The 13,760-nt window shown below is 64.8% G+C and overlaps 2 protein-coding genes across 3 annotated transcripts in view; one reads left to right on the forward strand and one right to left on the reverse strand.

Annotated features, from left to right (window-relative positions):
* The first annotated feature begins 5,267 nt into the window (after positions 1–5,267).
* Positions 5,268–9,673, forward strand: HIC1 (HIC ZBTB transcriptional repressor 1). The gene is made up of 2 exons (XM_082294911.1): positions 5,268–5,523; positions 6,205–9,673. Exons 1-2 carry the CDS (start codon positions 5,472–5,474, stop codon positions 8,148–8,150), a joined length of 1,998 nt encoding a protein of 665 aa, XP_082151037.1. The 5' UTR covers positions 5,268–5,471; the 3' UTR covers positions 8,151–9,673.
* Positions 9,674–10,021: 348 nt separating this feature from the next.
* The window catches only part of SMG6 (SMG6 nonsense mediated mRNA decay factor), a 105,671-nt gene continuing 101,932 nt past the window's right edge, over positions 10,022–13,760 (reverse strand). For both annotated transcript variants that reach the window (XM_082294449.1, XM_082294448.1), the window contains exons 18-19: positions 13,561–13,642; positions 10,022–12,018 (exon numbers count right to left, since the gene is read on the reverse strand). In XM_082294449.1, coding sequence (XP_082150575.1) covers positions 11,888–12,018; positions 13,561–13,642 — 213 coding nt within the window. In that variant the 3' untranslated portion in view covers positions 10,022–11,887. The remainder of the gene's footprint in view (positions 12,019–13,560; positions 13,643–13,760) is intronic.

Raw genomic sequence — 13,760 nt, forward strand, 5'->3', positions numbered from 1 at the left:
GAGGATGGGACAGCACAAAGTGATGTGGGGGTGGGAATTTAGAATACACAGAGTGAGCAACCCATTGCAGCACCGTGCTGCCCTGACCCCTCCAGCCTCACAACACGGCCTGGCCCTCACTCCCACCAGGGTTGGGTCCCCCGAAAACCATCAGTGCTACAGAAACAGGTTGCGGCTTCATGGTTGAATTAGTTTTGCCCCCTTGCTCCTTTCCAAGTGCCAGCATCCCCCAAAATGCACCTAGAGTCACATCCAGGGGGATGTGGGGGCAGCCTTTCTCCCTTTATACACCTGTCCATCCATCCATCCATCCATGCATCCATGCATCCCCCCCCCCCCATTCCTGCTGGAGCCGTCTGACCTCACTCTGCTCTGGCGAAGCATCACACCGGTAACCACAGCAACAGCGGCGTTGTCATTGACAGCAGCATCCGCGCCCGCCAGCATCCGCCGCTGCGCAAGGCCGCACGCTGCTGCAAGGCCACACGCTGCCACGGCAGCCTCAAGCCACGACCCCCCACCTCCCCACTCCCTTATCCCTCACACCCCCCAAATACCTGCAGAGCGCCTCCGAGAATTAACCCCTCCCAACCCCACCAGCACCTCCCCAACCACCCCGCTCAAGGTGCTGCCACCCCCCCCCCCATCAAGAACTCCCCAAAACGCCTTACCCACCCCCTGCTACATGGGGGTGTCCCACTCTTCTCCCCCCCCTTTTGTTTTCCCCCCCCCCCCCCACGCAGCACCGGCGCTCGCCCCGTCGGGGCTCTCCGGTTCGGGAAGGGAAGGGGAGGGGGGGGGAATCGCTGCCGCAGCGCTCCCCGCCGCAACCGTGACTCAGCCCCGGGATTAGTCAGCAACTGGGGCCGGCCCACCAGCAACCGGCTGCGCAGCTCCGCCGTTCCTCCGGGGGCCGAGACCCCCCCTACTCCACGTCCCGGTCCCCCGACGCGCACAAAGTGCGCGTCGGGGGACCGGGACGTGGAGTAGGGGGGGGTCGCGGCCCCCGAGGAAGGGGTGTCGCATCCCGGAGCGTGGCCCGTTGCTGCCATCTCGTGGGCTTCCCACCGGTGACTACAGCCGTGTCCCTGTCGCGGGAGGAGGGGGAGAGGGGTCCCGGTGATGTGGGTGGGGAGGGGGTGGTCACCTGTGGGGTTTGGGAAGGGGGTCTGAGCATTGTGCCGTAAGGAAAGGGGTCCCCACTGCCCCAGCAAACAACACGTGGCAGGGATGGGTGCCCGTGTTTGACTGAGAATTGCCCCCACAGGGGGTCTCACTGCCCCCAAGAAGTATCACCCATAAGGAGATTCCCATCATCTCACCAAAAATTCGGCCCACGGCGACGGGATCCTCATCTGCCTGCAGAGGAGGGGTCCTGTCAACCCATCAGGCATCACCCCAACAAGGAAGGGGTCCCATTGGTCCACAAAGCATCACCTCAGGGATGGGTGCCTTTGTCTTCCCAAACATCCTCCCATAAGGAAGGGATCCCACTGCCCACCTCCAGCTGTCAGGGACCTCACGAAGTTCAACAAGGTGAATTGCAAAGCCCTGCTCCTGGGGAGGGAGATCCCTGAGCTCTGGGATATCCCAGGGACTGGACAGCTGGACAGTGGAAAAGACCTTGGGGGCTCAGACATGCAGTTGACCACGTGTCCCTCGGGATGAAGGAGGTGAATGGTGTCCTGGTCTGTGTTTGTTGACAGCAGTGAGGGGATCCTTCCCCTCTGCTCAGCGCTGGGGACACCACTCCTGGAGTGCTGGGTCCAGTGCTGGGCTCCCAGCATGGAAATACTGGAGAGAGTCTGGTGAAGGACCACGAAGAAGAAAAGGACTGGAGCATCTCTCTGATGAGGAGGCACAGAGAGCTGGGACTGGCCGGAGAAGAGAAGGCTCCAGGGACATACTTAGGGGTAAAACCCCTGGAGGGAGGGTGTGGAGAGGATGGAGCCAGCTCGGCCCTATGGTGCCCAGAGCCAGGACCAGGGGAACAGACTGAGTCACGCAGTCTCCCCTGACCATCAGGGAGAGCCTTTTCACTGGGAGGGGGGTGCTGGCATGGGCTGCCCAGGGAGGTGCTGGAGTCACCATCCTTTGAGATATCTGAAAGCCACCTGGGTGGCCCTGCTGGAGCAGAGGGTTGGGTGACGACTTCCTGAGGTCCTTCCCAATCTCAGCTCCAGCTGTTTGATTCTGTCTCTTGTGCACCTGAATATCTTTCCACAAGGAAGGGTCACCCTGCTCCGTGGAATATCACCTTGCAGAGAGAGGTGCCCTTGTCTCACCAAGTACCACCCTACAAAAAAGGGTCCTCTCAGTGTCACCCCACAAGAAAGGGGTCCCATTGCCCCATCAAGCATTGCTACACGGAGAAGGGCTCCTCACAGGCATCACCTCACAGGGAATGACTCCCACTGTCCACCCCAGCAACGCCACCCACACAGCACAGCAGAGAGCAGCCACCCTGGCTGGGCCTGTGCTGTGCCAGGGAAGCTCTGCCCTTTCCACTGCATTTCAGGGGTCCTCTCACATTCGAGGGCACCCTGAGAGAACTTGGCAGGGTCCCGTAGCTGCCCCCAGCCTTGTTTTGCTGCAGGCAGGGCTTGGCACCGGAACAAGGCAGGAGATGGGCAGTGCCCAGCCCGGAACAGCTCAGCACTGGCATGATTTTCACAGGCTCAGCCCAGCCCAGGTGGAGGGGACACACATCCTGCTGCACGCACAGGGGCCGCAGTTTCGGGGCTGCTGTACCCCAGCACCGCCGGGAAAATGAAGTGCGAGCTGCCAGCGGGGGATGCAGGCTCCTGGCGCTGCCGGATGCGGCCCCGCTGGCCAACGCGCCGTAATCGAAGACATGTGTGTGGGCTTTGGGGAGAGGCTGCGCTGGGAAACAGGGCCCTGCAGAGACCGGGGGGCTGTATCCTGTCCAAAAGCCCAGGTCCCACATGAAGCCAGGCATGCGAACGCCATCCAAACCACAGCTGGATTTGAACCGAATCTCCCAGCATCTGGGCTAATTTGCTGCAACTTTGATTGATCGTGGGGAGGGGGCACAGGCGGGAGACGCTCCAGCTCAGACCTCCCAACAGAGCCAATGACTTAACCAGAGCTGGTTCCAATCTGCTCAGCACATTGAGGCGAAAATGCCCCTTTCCCTGCGCGCTCCCGGTCGCCGCCGCTGGCTCTTCTTGCGGTCCTGCACCCGGCCGTCCCCGTCTCTCGGGGATGGACATCGGCTGCGGCTCCCTGGGGACAGCGGGCAGTTTTTGAGGTCCCTGGGTGCAGAACGCTGGGTCAGGCTGTTAGGTTTATGATCCCTCCAGAAGGATGAGCAGGACAGGACGGGGGATACCAGTGCAAGAAACCCCCCTCCACCTGCCCCAAACCCCTACGGGCACCGATCCGCCCCTCTGCTCCTGGGAGAGGCCGGGAATGGGAGAGGAGCTGCAAACGAGGGTGGAAAAGGTGAGGGGTTTTTCCATTCCCTCCCTCGGCCGCTGCCCCCGGGGCTCGGCGTCACTCAGCAGGTAGCTGGGGCAGCCCGGGGTCCCGACCGGCCCCGGGGGATGCAGCTGTCTGGGAGCCGCTCGCTGCCGTGATTTATGCAGCTCAGCCCCATAAATTACCGGGACGGAGCCCGCGGGAGCCATCGCTCACAGCGACGTCCAGAGCTCGCTGCCAGAACCTGAAACACTTCCAGCCGTTAATTGAAGAGGGAAAAAAAAAAAAAAAAAATGGGAGAGGGGGGGAGAAATTAGTGCCCGGGGAGTTGGGATTAAACCACGGCTCTAACGAGGGTCGCCCACGTCCCGCTCCCAGGATCCCAGCGCTTCCTGTGGGCAAGAGCCCAGCATGGGGAGCAGCGAGGGGGATTTTTGAGCCGGTGCCTGGGATGAGCCCACTGCAGGGTCCCCATGGGCAGTGACACTCCGTGCCGGTCCCCAGGGTGATGTCTCCGCAGTGAGCTGGGACACGCTGGATCTGAAGGGAACCTGAGGATGAGTTCCAGGTGAGTGATGCTGAGCTGTGAGGGCAACGGCTGCTGCCAGCCTGCACCCTCCTTGCCAGCACCCAGCCTTTTCTGTCCCAAATTCAGGGCTGGCCAAACCCTGTCCCAGGCACCAGGGACCCCACACTGGTTCCCATTCACCAGGGGACCAGGGTGATGGGGTGAAACCCCAAGAGCATCCGGGTAGCCCAAGCTGGGAGGGATGGCCACTGCTTGGGGTGCCCCGCTCAGGTCAGGGGGTGCCAGCGGGACACCCCAGGATTACCGGCTGGCCTGGAGAAGCCCATCACGATGCTTCGCTGTACCAGGAGGTTGTGCAAGAGGCTGCGGCTGTGAGAAAGGAGAAGCGAAAGTGTGAAGCGAGAGGCAGCTCCCCCCGCGCCAAGGGGGGTACCCCATGCTGCACCCCCAGCCCAGCAGCCTTTTCAGGGGCGGCTGGAGGGATGAAGTCGGGGGAAACGTGGCTGTGCCTCCCCCTCCTTCTCCTCCTCCTCCTCATCCCAAATCACCGCAAGCCCCCAGCCCACCCCGAGCCACCGCCACCGCACATCTGGGCGCCAGCGCTGCGCGCCCCTCCCGCTTTCTGCTCTCCCCCCTCACCAGCAAATTAGGGCCGGCTGCCTTCCCTCCCTTGCTCCCCGGAACCCTTCCCCACATCGTCTCCACTCATCGGACACGGTGTTCCACCCTCTTGCACCCCAAAATGATACCACCCACTCCGGCCTTCCCAGCCGATGGGTGCCACCCCGCTTTGAGTATCGGCACCCATCCCTCGGGTGAGGCAGCAAGCAAGACCGCTCCACTTTATCGCTCCCCACCACCGTCCGCCCCGTCGGGTCCCACCTGCTCGGGGAGGAGCCGCCTCCGGTACCGGGCGGGGTGGAGCGCACCGGGAGCCGCTAGATGGCGCCCTACGAGCGGTACCGACGGGGGGGGACACATCGCCCTCTGCCCGGTGACACCCCGGGTCTCCCCTCTTCGGGGCTTCCGGCCCCACCCGGGGTGTCCCCGGGCAAAGAGCGATGTCCTAAGGATAGAGACCCCCGAGGGGGCGGTTGGGGCGCGGCGGGAGAAGACCGGGAGGGGGGAAAACCGGGCTGGGAGGAGGAGACCGGGATGGGGAGGGAGGGGTGTGTAAAGGGGGGGCCCGGCTTGTCGGTGCCCCGCCCGGGGATGGGAGGAGGAAAACCTCCCGCCGTCCCTTTAACAGCCAGCGGCGCTGCTCGGAGTTCAGGCCGGGGTCAGGGGGAGTTCGCAGCCCGGGTTTCACCTCCGAGCTGGCGGCGTCGGGAACCCCGAGGAACCGCTGCTGCTTCTTCCACAACCATCTCCTCCTCCTCTTCCTCCTCCTCCCGTTCCGAAGGACCGGCCGGGAGCGCGGGGTATGGAGGAAGAGAAGCAGCAGAGGAAGAGGAGGGTGGAGGGGAGCAGCAACCGGCGGCGGCCCCCCCGGGGCTGAGCCATGAGAGTTCACCGAGACCTCAGCTGGTTGGCGGAGGCCACCGGACGCCCAGGTAAAAGGAGGGGGGGGGAACACCCCGAATTATGGGGAAAATCAGCCGAAAAAGCAGCTCCGCGGGCGCTTGGCTTTACGCACCTGGGCGGGGGGCACCGGCAGCGGAACGGAGGCGGGGAGGGGAGGTCCCGCTCCCCCCCACACCCCCAGCCGTCCCCCCGCTCACCTCGAGGGGGGGGAGAGGAAACGGGGGCGGGGGGCGCCCGGGGGGTCCGGCCGGCCGCCTCCCGGGACCGGGGCGCATAAGAAGCGGGGAGGCGCGGCGGGGAGCGGGGCAGCGGCGGGCGCGGGGATCGGCGGGCGGGTGGCGGGCACCGGGTCGGGGTGTCCCCCCTGCGCTCCCCCGGCAGGTGGGCGCGGGGTCCCAGGGCTGGCGGGGCCGGGGCGCGGCACTGGCGGCGGCGGCGGTGGGTGATGTCACTTTCTCCAAAACCCTCCGGGGGTTTTCGCCCCACTCCCGCCCCCCCGACCCGCCGAGAAACGAGCCCCCATATAAGCGGTGGCACCGGCCGGGCGGCCGCGCAGAGCGGCCGGGACTCAGCGGTGCGTGGGGCTGAGACCCGACCCCCCCACGCCGCCCACCCCGCGCGTGGGTGAAGCCCCGGACGCGCACGTCGAGCCCCCCGTGTGGGCATGTGGGGCCGGGCACGGCGCTGACGGGGCGGCCGGTGTGTTGCAGGGCGGCGGGCGAGGAGCGGGATGCTGGACGCCATGGAGGTGCCGAGCCACTCGCGGCAGCTGCTGCTGCAGCTGAACACGCAGCGCACCAAGGGTTTCCTGTGCGACGTGATCATCGTGGTGCAGAACGCGCTTTTCCGTGCGCACAAGAACATCCTGGCCGCCAGCAGCGCCTACCTCAAGTCGCTGGTGGTCCACGACAACCTGCTCAACCTGGACCATGAGATGGTGAGCCCCGGCATCTTCCGCCTCATCCTTGACTTCATCTACACCGGCCGCCTGGCCGAGTGCGAGCCGGGCAGCGAGCAGAGCCTGGGCGCCGTGCTGGCCGCCGCCAGCTACCTCCAGATCCCCGGCTTGGTGGCCCTTTGCAAGAAGAAGTTGAAGCGCAGCGGCAAGTACTGCCACCTGCGCGGGGGCTACGCACCCTACAAGCTGGGCCGTGGGCTGCGGGCCGCCACGCCGGTCATCCAGGCTTGCTACTCTGGGACACCACGGCCCGTGGACCTGCCACCCGTGGAGCCGGCGACGCCGCTCAACACGCAGTGCGGGGAGCTGTACGCCTCGGCCGCCCAGGGTGCCCCGCTGCACCCCCACGGGCTGTGCCCGCCCGAGCGCCACTGCTCGCCGCCCTGCGGCCTCGACCTCTCCAAGAAGAGCCCCACCGGCCCCTCTGCCCAGCTCCTGCCCACCGACCGCCTGCTGCCCAGCGAGCCCCGCGAGCCCTCGCTGCCCCCACGGCATGACAGCCCCCCCGTCAGCGCCGGCCTCCTGGCCAGCCACGCCGCTGCCTACAAGGACTCCCCGCCGGGCGGTGAGCCGGGAGGGCACCCCCACGCCCCTGACCCCTTCCGCAGCACGCCGCCCTGCACCGAGCCCCCGCTGCCCCGTGCTGATGGGCGTGAGCTGATGTACCGCTGGATGAAGCACGAGCCCCTGGGCCCCTACCTGGACGAGGGCGAGGCGGAGAAGGAGCTGGATAGGGAGGAGAAGGCCGAATCGCCGCCTGCGGCGCCGCAGCCCCGCTACCCCAGCGTGGAGAGCAATGACCTGGAACCTGATAACAGCACGAGCGAGGAGACGGGCAGCAGTGAGGGCCCCTCGCCCGGCGACGCGCTGGACCGCTACTGCAACCACCTGGGCTACGAGCCGGAGAGCCTGGGTGACAACCTGTACGTCTGCATCCCCTGTGGCAAGGGCTTCCCCAGCTCCGAGCAGCTCAACGCCCACGTGGAGGCCCACAACGAAGAGGAGCTCTATCACAAGGCAGCGGCTGAGCAGGCCGTGCCCTTCCTGGACAAAGGTGGCCCAGGGCTGGGTGACATCTTGCGGCCTTACCGCTGCTCCTCCTGCGACAAGTCCTACAAGGACCCGGCCACGCTGCGGCAGCACGAGAAGACGCACTGGCTGACGCGCCCCTACCCCTGCACCATCTGCGGCAAGAAGTTCACCCAGCGCGGCACCATGACCCGCCACATGCGCAGCCACCTCGGCCTGAAGCCCTTTGCCTGCGACGCCTGCGGGATGCGCTTCACCCGCCAGTACCGCCTGACCGAGCACATGCGGATCCACTCAGGCGAGAAGCCCTACGAGTGCCAGGTGTGCGGCGGGAAGTTCGCCCAGCAGCGCAACCTCATCAGCCACATGAAGATGCACGCGGCCGGCCCCGACGGCAAAGCCAAGCTGGACTTCCCCGACAGCGTCTATGCCATGGCCCGTCTCACCGCCGACCAGCTGGGGCTCAAGCAGGAGAAGGCGGCCGAGCTGCTCTCCCACACCTCGCACTTCCTCAGCGACCCCAAGGCCATGGAGAGCCTCTACCCCCTGGCCAAGTTCACGGCGGAGCACCTGGGGCTGAGTCAGGACAAGGCGGCCGAGGTGCTGGCGCAGGCTCCGCACCTCCATGCCGAGGCTGCCCGGACCATAGAGCGATACTCGCCCCCCTAGCGCCGGCCTGGCCGGGGGGCTGGGGGGGCCGCTGGGCTCCTCTCGCTGCCCCGTGTGGAGCTGGCGGGGGGGCGAGAGGTGATGGGTGCTCGTCCCCTGGCGCTACCGACGGTCCCGGAGAACTCGCTCAGTAGCGAAGGTCCCGTAAGAGCTGCTCCGGGGTGGATGGACGGCGTGTCCCTCGACCAGCGCCCCGGCTTGCCCGGGAGAAGCCGATAAATCAGGGACTGACCCCGCGGCACCTCCGCCCCTTGCCGTGGGGGGTGCCGGGAGCCCCGGCACCGGGCGGGAGCGACGCACAAGCTGTGAGGCCGGGCTGCGCCCCGAGGCTTTGGAGGACATGAGCCCGCTCCTTACCTCAGGGCTGCCCCCGGGCGAGGGGACGCCCTCGGCAGCCGCCGCGTCGCTCCGGCCCCACGGTGGGACCCGCCGGCGCTCGGCTTTGCCGCGACGGGACCCGGACTGTGCCGCCGTGAGTAGCTCGTCCGTCGTGGCCGGAGCGACGCCTCCGTCCTGAGCGGGAGCGGCCAGCGCTGGGCTGGGGGGTGTGCCCGAGCAGCCCCGGGGGCTCGGGGACAGACTGACGGAGGGGGACGGTGAGGTCCGAGCAGCGGGCGCGGGACGGAGGAGCGGCGGTCACGTCCATGCTGGGGGGGCCGGGGAATCGCGATGCTCCTCGCCCCGAAGCAAGCACTGACCTTCCGTCCCGAACCCAGGGGCTCAGCCGGCTGCTCCCCGTGTTTTTGGGAGGTAGGGCAGGGCCTGTCCCAGACTGAGCCCCTGGGCCCTGCCTCGCCATCAGGGATGCCCGGGGCACCCGGGGCAGCCCCGGGACCCGGCGGCTTCGCCCTCGGGCGGCCACTCGCCTTGATTATTTTTTTATTTTTTTATTTTTGCCAAAGACGCCCGTCTCCAGCGCGGCCGGGCCGGGCCGGGGGACCCATGACAAAGACAAAGCGGTCTCTGGTTTGTCAGCTACGGGAGGTGGGCAGGGGCTGCGGGAGGGGGCCGTGGGGCAGAGCCCAGGGGGTGCATGTGACCTGGGGCCGAGACCCCCCCGGGCATCTCCTGCCACCACCGCACCCCCTCTCCCACCTCCTGCTCGGTGTGGGAAAAGCCCCCCCCAGCCTGGACCCCCCCGGCCCGTGCCCTGACCCCTCCGTTGGGGCTAATGTGAAGCTTCTCCCCCCTCCTGAGCCCCCTCCTCTCCTTTGCACACGAGGCTCCGGGCGGCTGCCAGCAGCGACTGCCCCCGGCCTCGCAGCCACTGTGCCTTAGCCTGAGCTGGCCGCTCCTGCCCAGCTGCCCCCGAGCCTCCCGGGGCTGTCCCGGTCCCCCAGGGCCGGCGGTGTCCCCCGGAGCTGCCGTGGGGTGACTGGCGGTGGTGGCAGCACCCAAAGCACAGCTGGCAGCGCCCAGCGGGGTCCCGGCCCCCCCTGTATCACGTCCAATTTGTACACGGGCTTCTCGCCCTTTTTTTTTTCTATAGTCGAAACGGAATGAGCAATAAAGTGACATTAACACGCGTGGCCTCGCGTTCTTCTCTGGGGAGGGGCCTGGCTGGTGTAGGGCTGATGCTGAGAGAGGCTACGAGGTGACCCTGGGGGGGGTCTCTGGGTGCAAAGCTGCAGGAGGGGACCCAAGGGACTCTGTCGTGCACCTGGTTTGCCCAGACCCCCTCAGCTCGGGGGCAGCAGCAGCTGCAGGTGGGACAGAGCCGCTGTCATCCTTATGCTGTCCCTCCCTGGTGTCCCCCACCCCAACCTCAGCGGCAACTCGCCCGCTGACAGCAAATGACACACCATGCTGCACTGACACGTTTAATACTAAAAGTGATTAAAACCAACTTAACAAAACAGCCCGAAGGCGGGCGCTGCCCCAAGACAAGGGCTCCCAGCAGCCTGGCAGGGATGGCCCCAGGCGCTCAAGCTCTGCTCGCCGTTGTGCCAGCTGGTCTGGTGGCACCAAAACTGTCCCATGGCCGAGCCTGTGACACGTCTGGCAGAGCTGCAGGGCCCTCCAGGCTGGTGGTACCTCGGGGAGGGCCTCAGAAAGCAGAGCTGGGGCAGCGCCGTAAGAAAACAAACACTGAAACACACCCGGCGTGGAGGAGAAGGCAAAGTCTCTGCAAAGCTGGCAGCCAGCAGGGCTGTGGGCAAGAAACCAGGGCGTGGGTGCTGTGCCGATGGCTCTGTGCGCCCCACAACAGCCGTGGGCACCCCAAAGTCTCTGTGGGGCAGGCTGTGCCCCGCAGCACCGCCCCTGTGCCCCGGGCTGGGCACTGCTCTGGCACGGGTTATCCAGCACAACCCCGCGTGTCCATCGCGCTGCCGAGGCTCCGACCCCGGTGCTGGCCCCGGCCGTGGGGCTGGGCAGCTGGCACAGGGGTCACTGGGCTTCCTGATGCAGACACCGGGTCCGAGCCACCCACACAGGAAAGGAAAACGCTGGGCTCCGTCCTGCTGCTTCCTCTGCCACCTCTGCCACTTCCCTCCCACGGCTGCAGCGCCCCAGCGGGGACCAGGGGTGGCCTCGGGGTTGTTCCCACCCTTGGCTCATGGGACTGGGACTTGACAGAGCTCCAGGGGCTCGGGTTCAGGGGTTAATGCTCCCTCTCAGCTTCCGTATCTGGTGTGTCACTGGGGACGGGACACTTGGTGGTGGGACAGTGTGGGGTGCGGAAGGCTTAGCAGCACCCCAACCCCAAATCTAAGTGTGGAATGACCCAGGGATGAGGCAATGGCTCCATCCATGGACCCTGTCAGCTAGGCAAATAGTGGGGCTGAGCACTTCTGTGGTTCTCTCTGACTCTGCAGCCATAGGCAGAAGCCAGATCCCACATGGAAGAGGGGCCTGTGGCAATGTGAGGACACACAGTAGCCATGGGACAGCCGGTCCTGAGGTCCTTGGAGAATTTTGTTAGCCTCACACTGGGTCTTAGGTCAAAAGCATGCCTGAAGGTAGCAGGGTGGGACTAAGAGGTTTGGGGGAGAAGGGAAGGGGCAAGTAATAGCTGAGGTGGGCAGGGGATCAGGACAAAGCAGCTGTGGGGGTGTTCAAAGCCTCCCCCAGCAAAGCAGGCAGGGCACACACCTGAAAACTAACCTACACTGAAAAAACAGAACTCAACAAGCAAACCCTGCACCAGGGAGAGGACAAACCCCTCGGCAAGGCAGCACACGGTGGGGAAGGGGATGGGGACCTGGGGCTGTCTGGCCACACAGGAAAAACAGGCTGGGGCAGGGGGAAACCTGCCTGTGAAGTCCATGGCCTCTCCAAGGGGTACAGGCTGGACTAAGCAATCCCAAAGTCTGTGCCGGCGTGTCCCCCATCTCTGCCCTACGCAGCCTACATCCCAAAGAGCCACCAAGGTGTGACTCGAGCTCTCTGCACCCAAGCAAACCAAGCAAAAGGCTGGTGATCCAGCACGGGGCTCACCCAAAGCTTCCCTCGCCAGCGGGGCTCTCCAGCTCCGCGCTGGCACTGCCCAAAGGCTGGCGGGACCCTCAACGGCCCAGCCTCCACGTGAACCATCCACAGCAATGACCTTCCCAGCTGGTCTGCCCTCGGAGGGCCCTTCGCAGCACGGCCATTCTGGGGTGGGTTGAAGACGTGGCGTTTATTGTTCGTGGTGGGCTGGCGGCGGTGGCGGCGCGGCGAGGCGGCCGCTGGAGCCGGGCTCCCACCGTAAGGGGCTGCGTGACTCGCTCAGGGGCCCTGGGCCCCGCTCGGCCCCCTCAGCCCTCCTGGGCCCACTTGAGGAAGGTGGGGATGTCCCGCACCGGCACGTTGCGGGTCAGCGCTTTGACTCGCAGGTTCCGGTCGTCCGTCAGCAAAACCACTTCCCTGAGCAAACGGATGGGATCGTCTGCAACAAGACACACACAGAGCACCGTGAAGCTCAGACCTGCCCCAGGCCTTGCACCCATCCCACGGAGTGTTCCCCTACCCTCCCTGCTCCCTGCTCTCTGCTCCCAGCTCCCTGCTCCTTGCCAAGCTTCCTGGTGGGTCTCGGACACAGCGCTGCATCTCGAAGGCCGTCTGCTCCCCTCTCTGTGCTGCCCAGGGATGATTTGTGATCACTGCCCGCTGCCCACATGGGGTGCTGGACTGGCCACAGGCTGGGAAGAGGAGGTCCCTGCCTGACCCAGGCCAGGAAGACGGCCCGCGACCCTGGCTCCAGCAGGAAGCTGGTGCTATTATTCTGTTGATCTCATTATAAGATCTAAAGCCACCCCTTATTTTTTGTGGAGCTTTTCTGGAGTCGCTACTGACACTGAGGCGTTTCTGGCTGGGGCTCAGACAAGACACTGAGAGTTGATGCCTGAGAAACAACCGAAGGGATCTTGCCCCCAGATGGATGAGCTGCCCCGCACGCAACGTGCCGGGCTGGGATGTGGGAGCCACGCTTATGTGTGTGCGAGGCAGGGGAAGCATATGGGGTATGTGTAAGCAGCTGGGTCCTGTGACCAGAGTACTGTTCCTATGAGCACAGGAAACACAGTGCCTCTGAGCCAGGACGGGAATGGAAAAAACAGAGTTTATGGGAGCCCAACATGGGCCCAGATTGGCTGCGCAGGGAGCGGCAGGACGAGGGGAAGGGGAGGGTGGCCAGGAACGCGGGCTACGGTCACGGTGTCGGGGCTGGGGCCGGTGGGCGAGCGCCTGGCTGGCCTGTGCTGGAAGGAAGGGAATTAGGGGCTCAGTGGGAAGGCAGGCCAGGGATTGAGAGCTGCCTCAAGTGGGACCGGGAGGTTTTGCGCGGACACTTTAAGAAATGTGTAACAATAAACATCCTCTGCTCCGCGCTGGTGACGCGCCTCCTTGTTACAAACCAGAGGCTGTCAGCTTGTCAGGCCCCATTCCCCATAATCCACATGATTTCAAAATTCAGCATCATTTGCACATAAACATTTGGTGACGGTTTCTCTGTGAATCTGACAAGTTAAGCTGCTAAGAATTCGTGCTGACAAATGCGGGTTGATTTCTTGGGCAGCTGCTGATGCGATTCCCATCCCTGCCGCCCTGGCAACAGCCTGGAGGCTGTCTGGTCCCAGCACACATGGCTGATGCCAACCAGGAACCTAGAGGAAAAGGAGTCCTGGACAGAAGGCATCAGGGGTCGTGGGGAGGAGGCATCTTCTGGCCCTTTGTCATCACAAAAATGGCTCAGTGGATGTTTATGGTGGGTTTGTCACAGGCCGGGGCATCCCCAAGGTGCCATGAGGTGACATTTGGCAATGAGGTGGGAGGGCCACAGCCTGGGGCTGACCGGAGGCAGGAGGTGGCACCTTGGTGTTGAAAGAGGCAAAATGCAGGAGGGAACAGATCCAAGGGCCATGAAAGAGAAGTGGGAGGAGTCTGTGGAATGCAACAGAGAAGGAATAAAGAGGATGTGAGGATGTCCCACCTTTGTTGGAGGGCATGAAATCCTTGGCCTTGTCATTGCAATAGTGGAGGCAGCAGGACAGAATCAGGTCGTCATTGTTTCCCTGGAAAAGAAAGGGCAAGGTTACCCCTGGCAAGGAAAACTTTGCACCCCCAGCATCCTGACTGCTGCACTGCCTTGAGAGACCCCGACACAGCTCAGTGAGAGCAGGGCTGCTCTGA

This window comes from Coloeus monedula (assembly GCF_965178545.1).
Source record: "Coloeus monedula genome assembly, chromosome: 20".
In the NCBI taxonomy this organism is placed as follows: domain Eukaryota; kingdom Metazoa; phylum Chordata; class Aves; order Passeriformes; family Corvidae; genus Coloeus; species Coloeus monedula.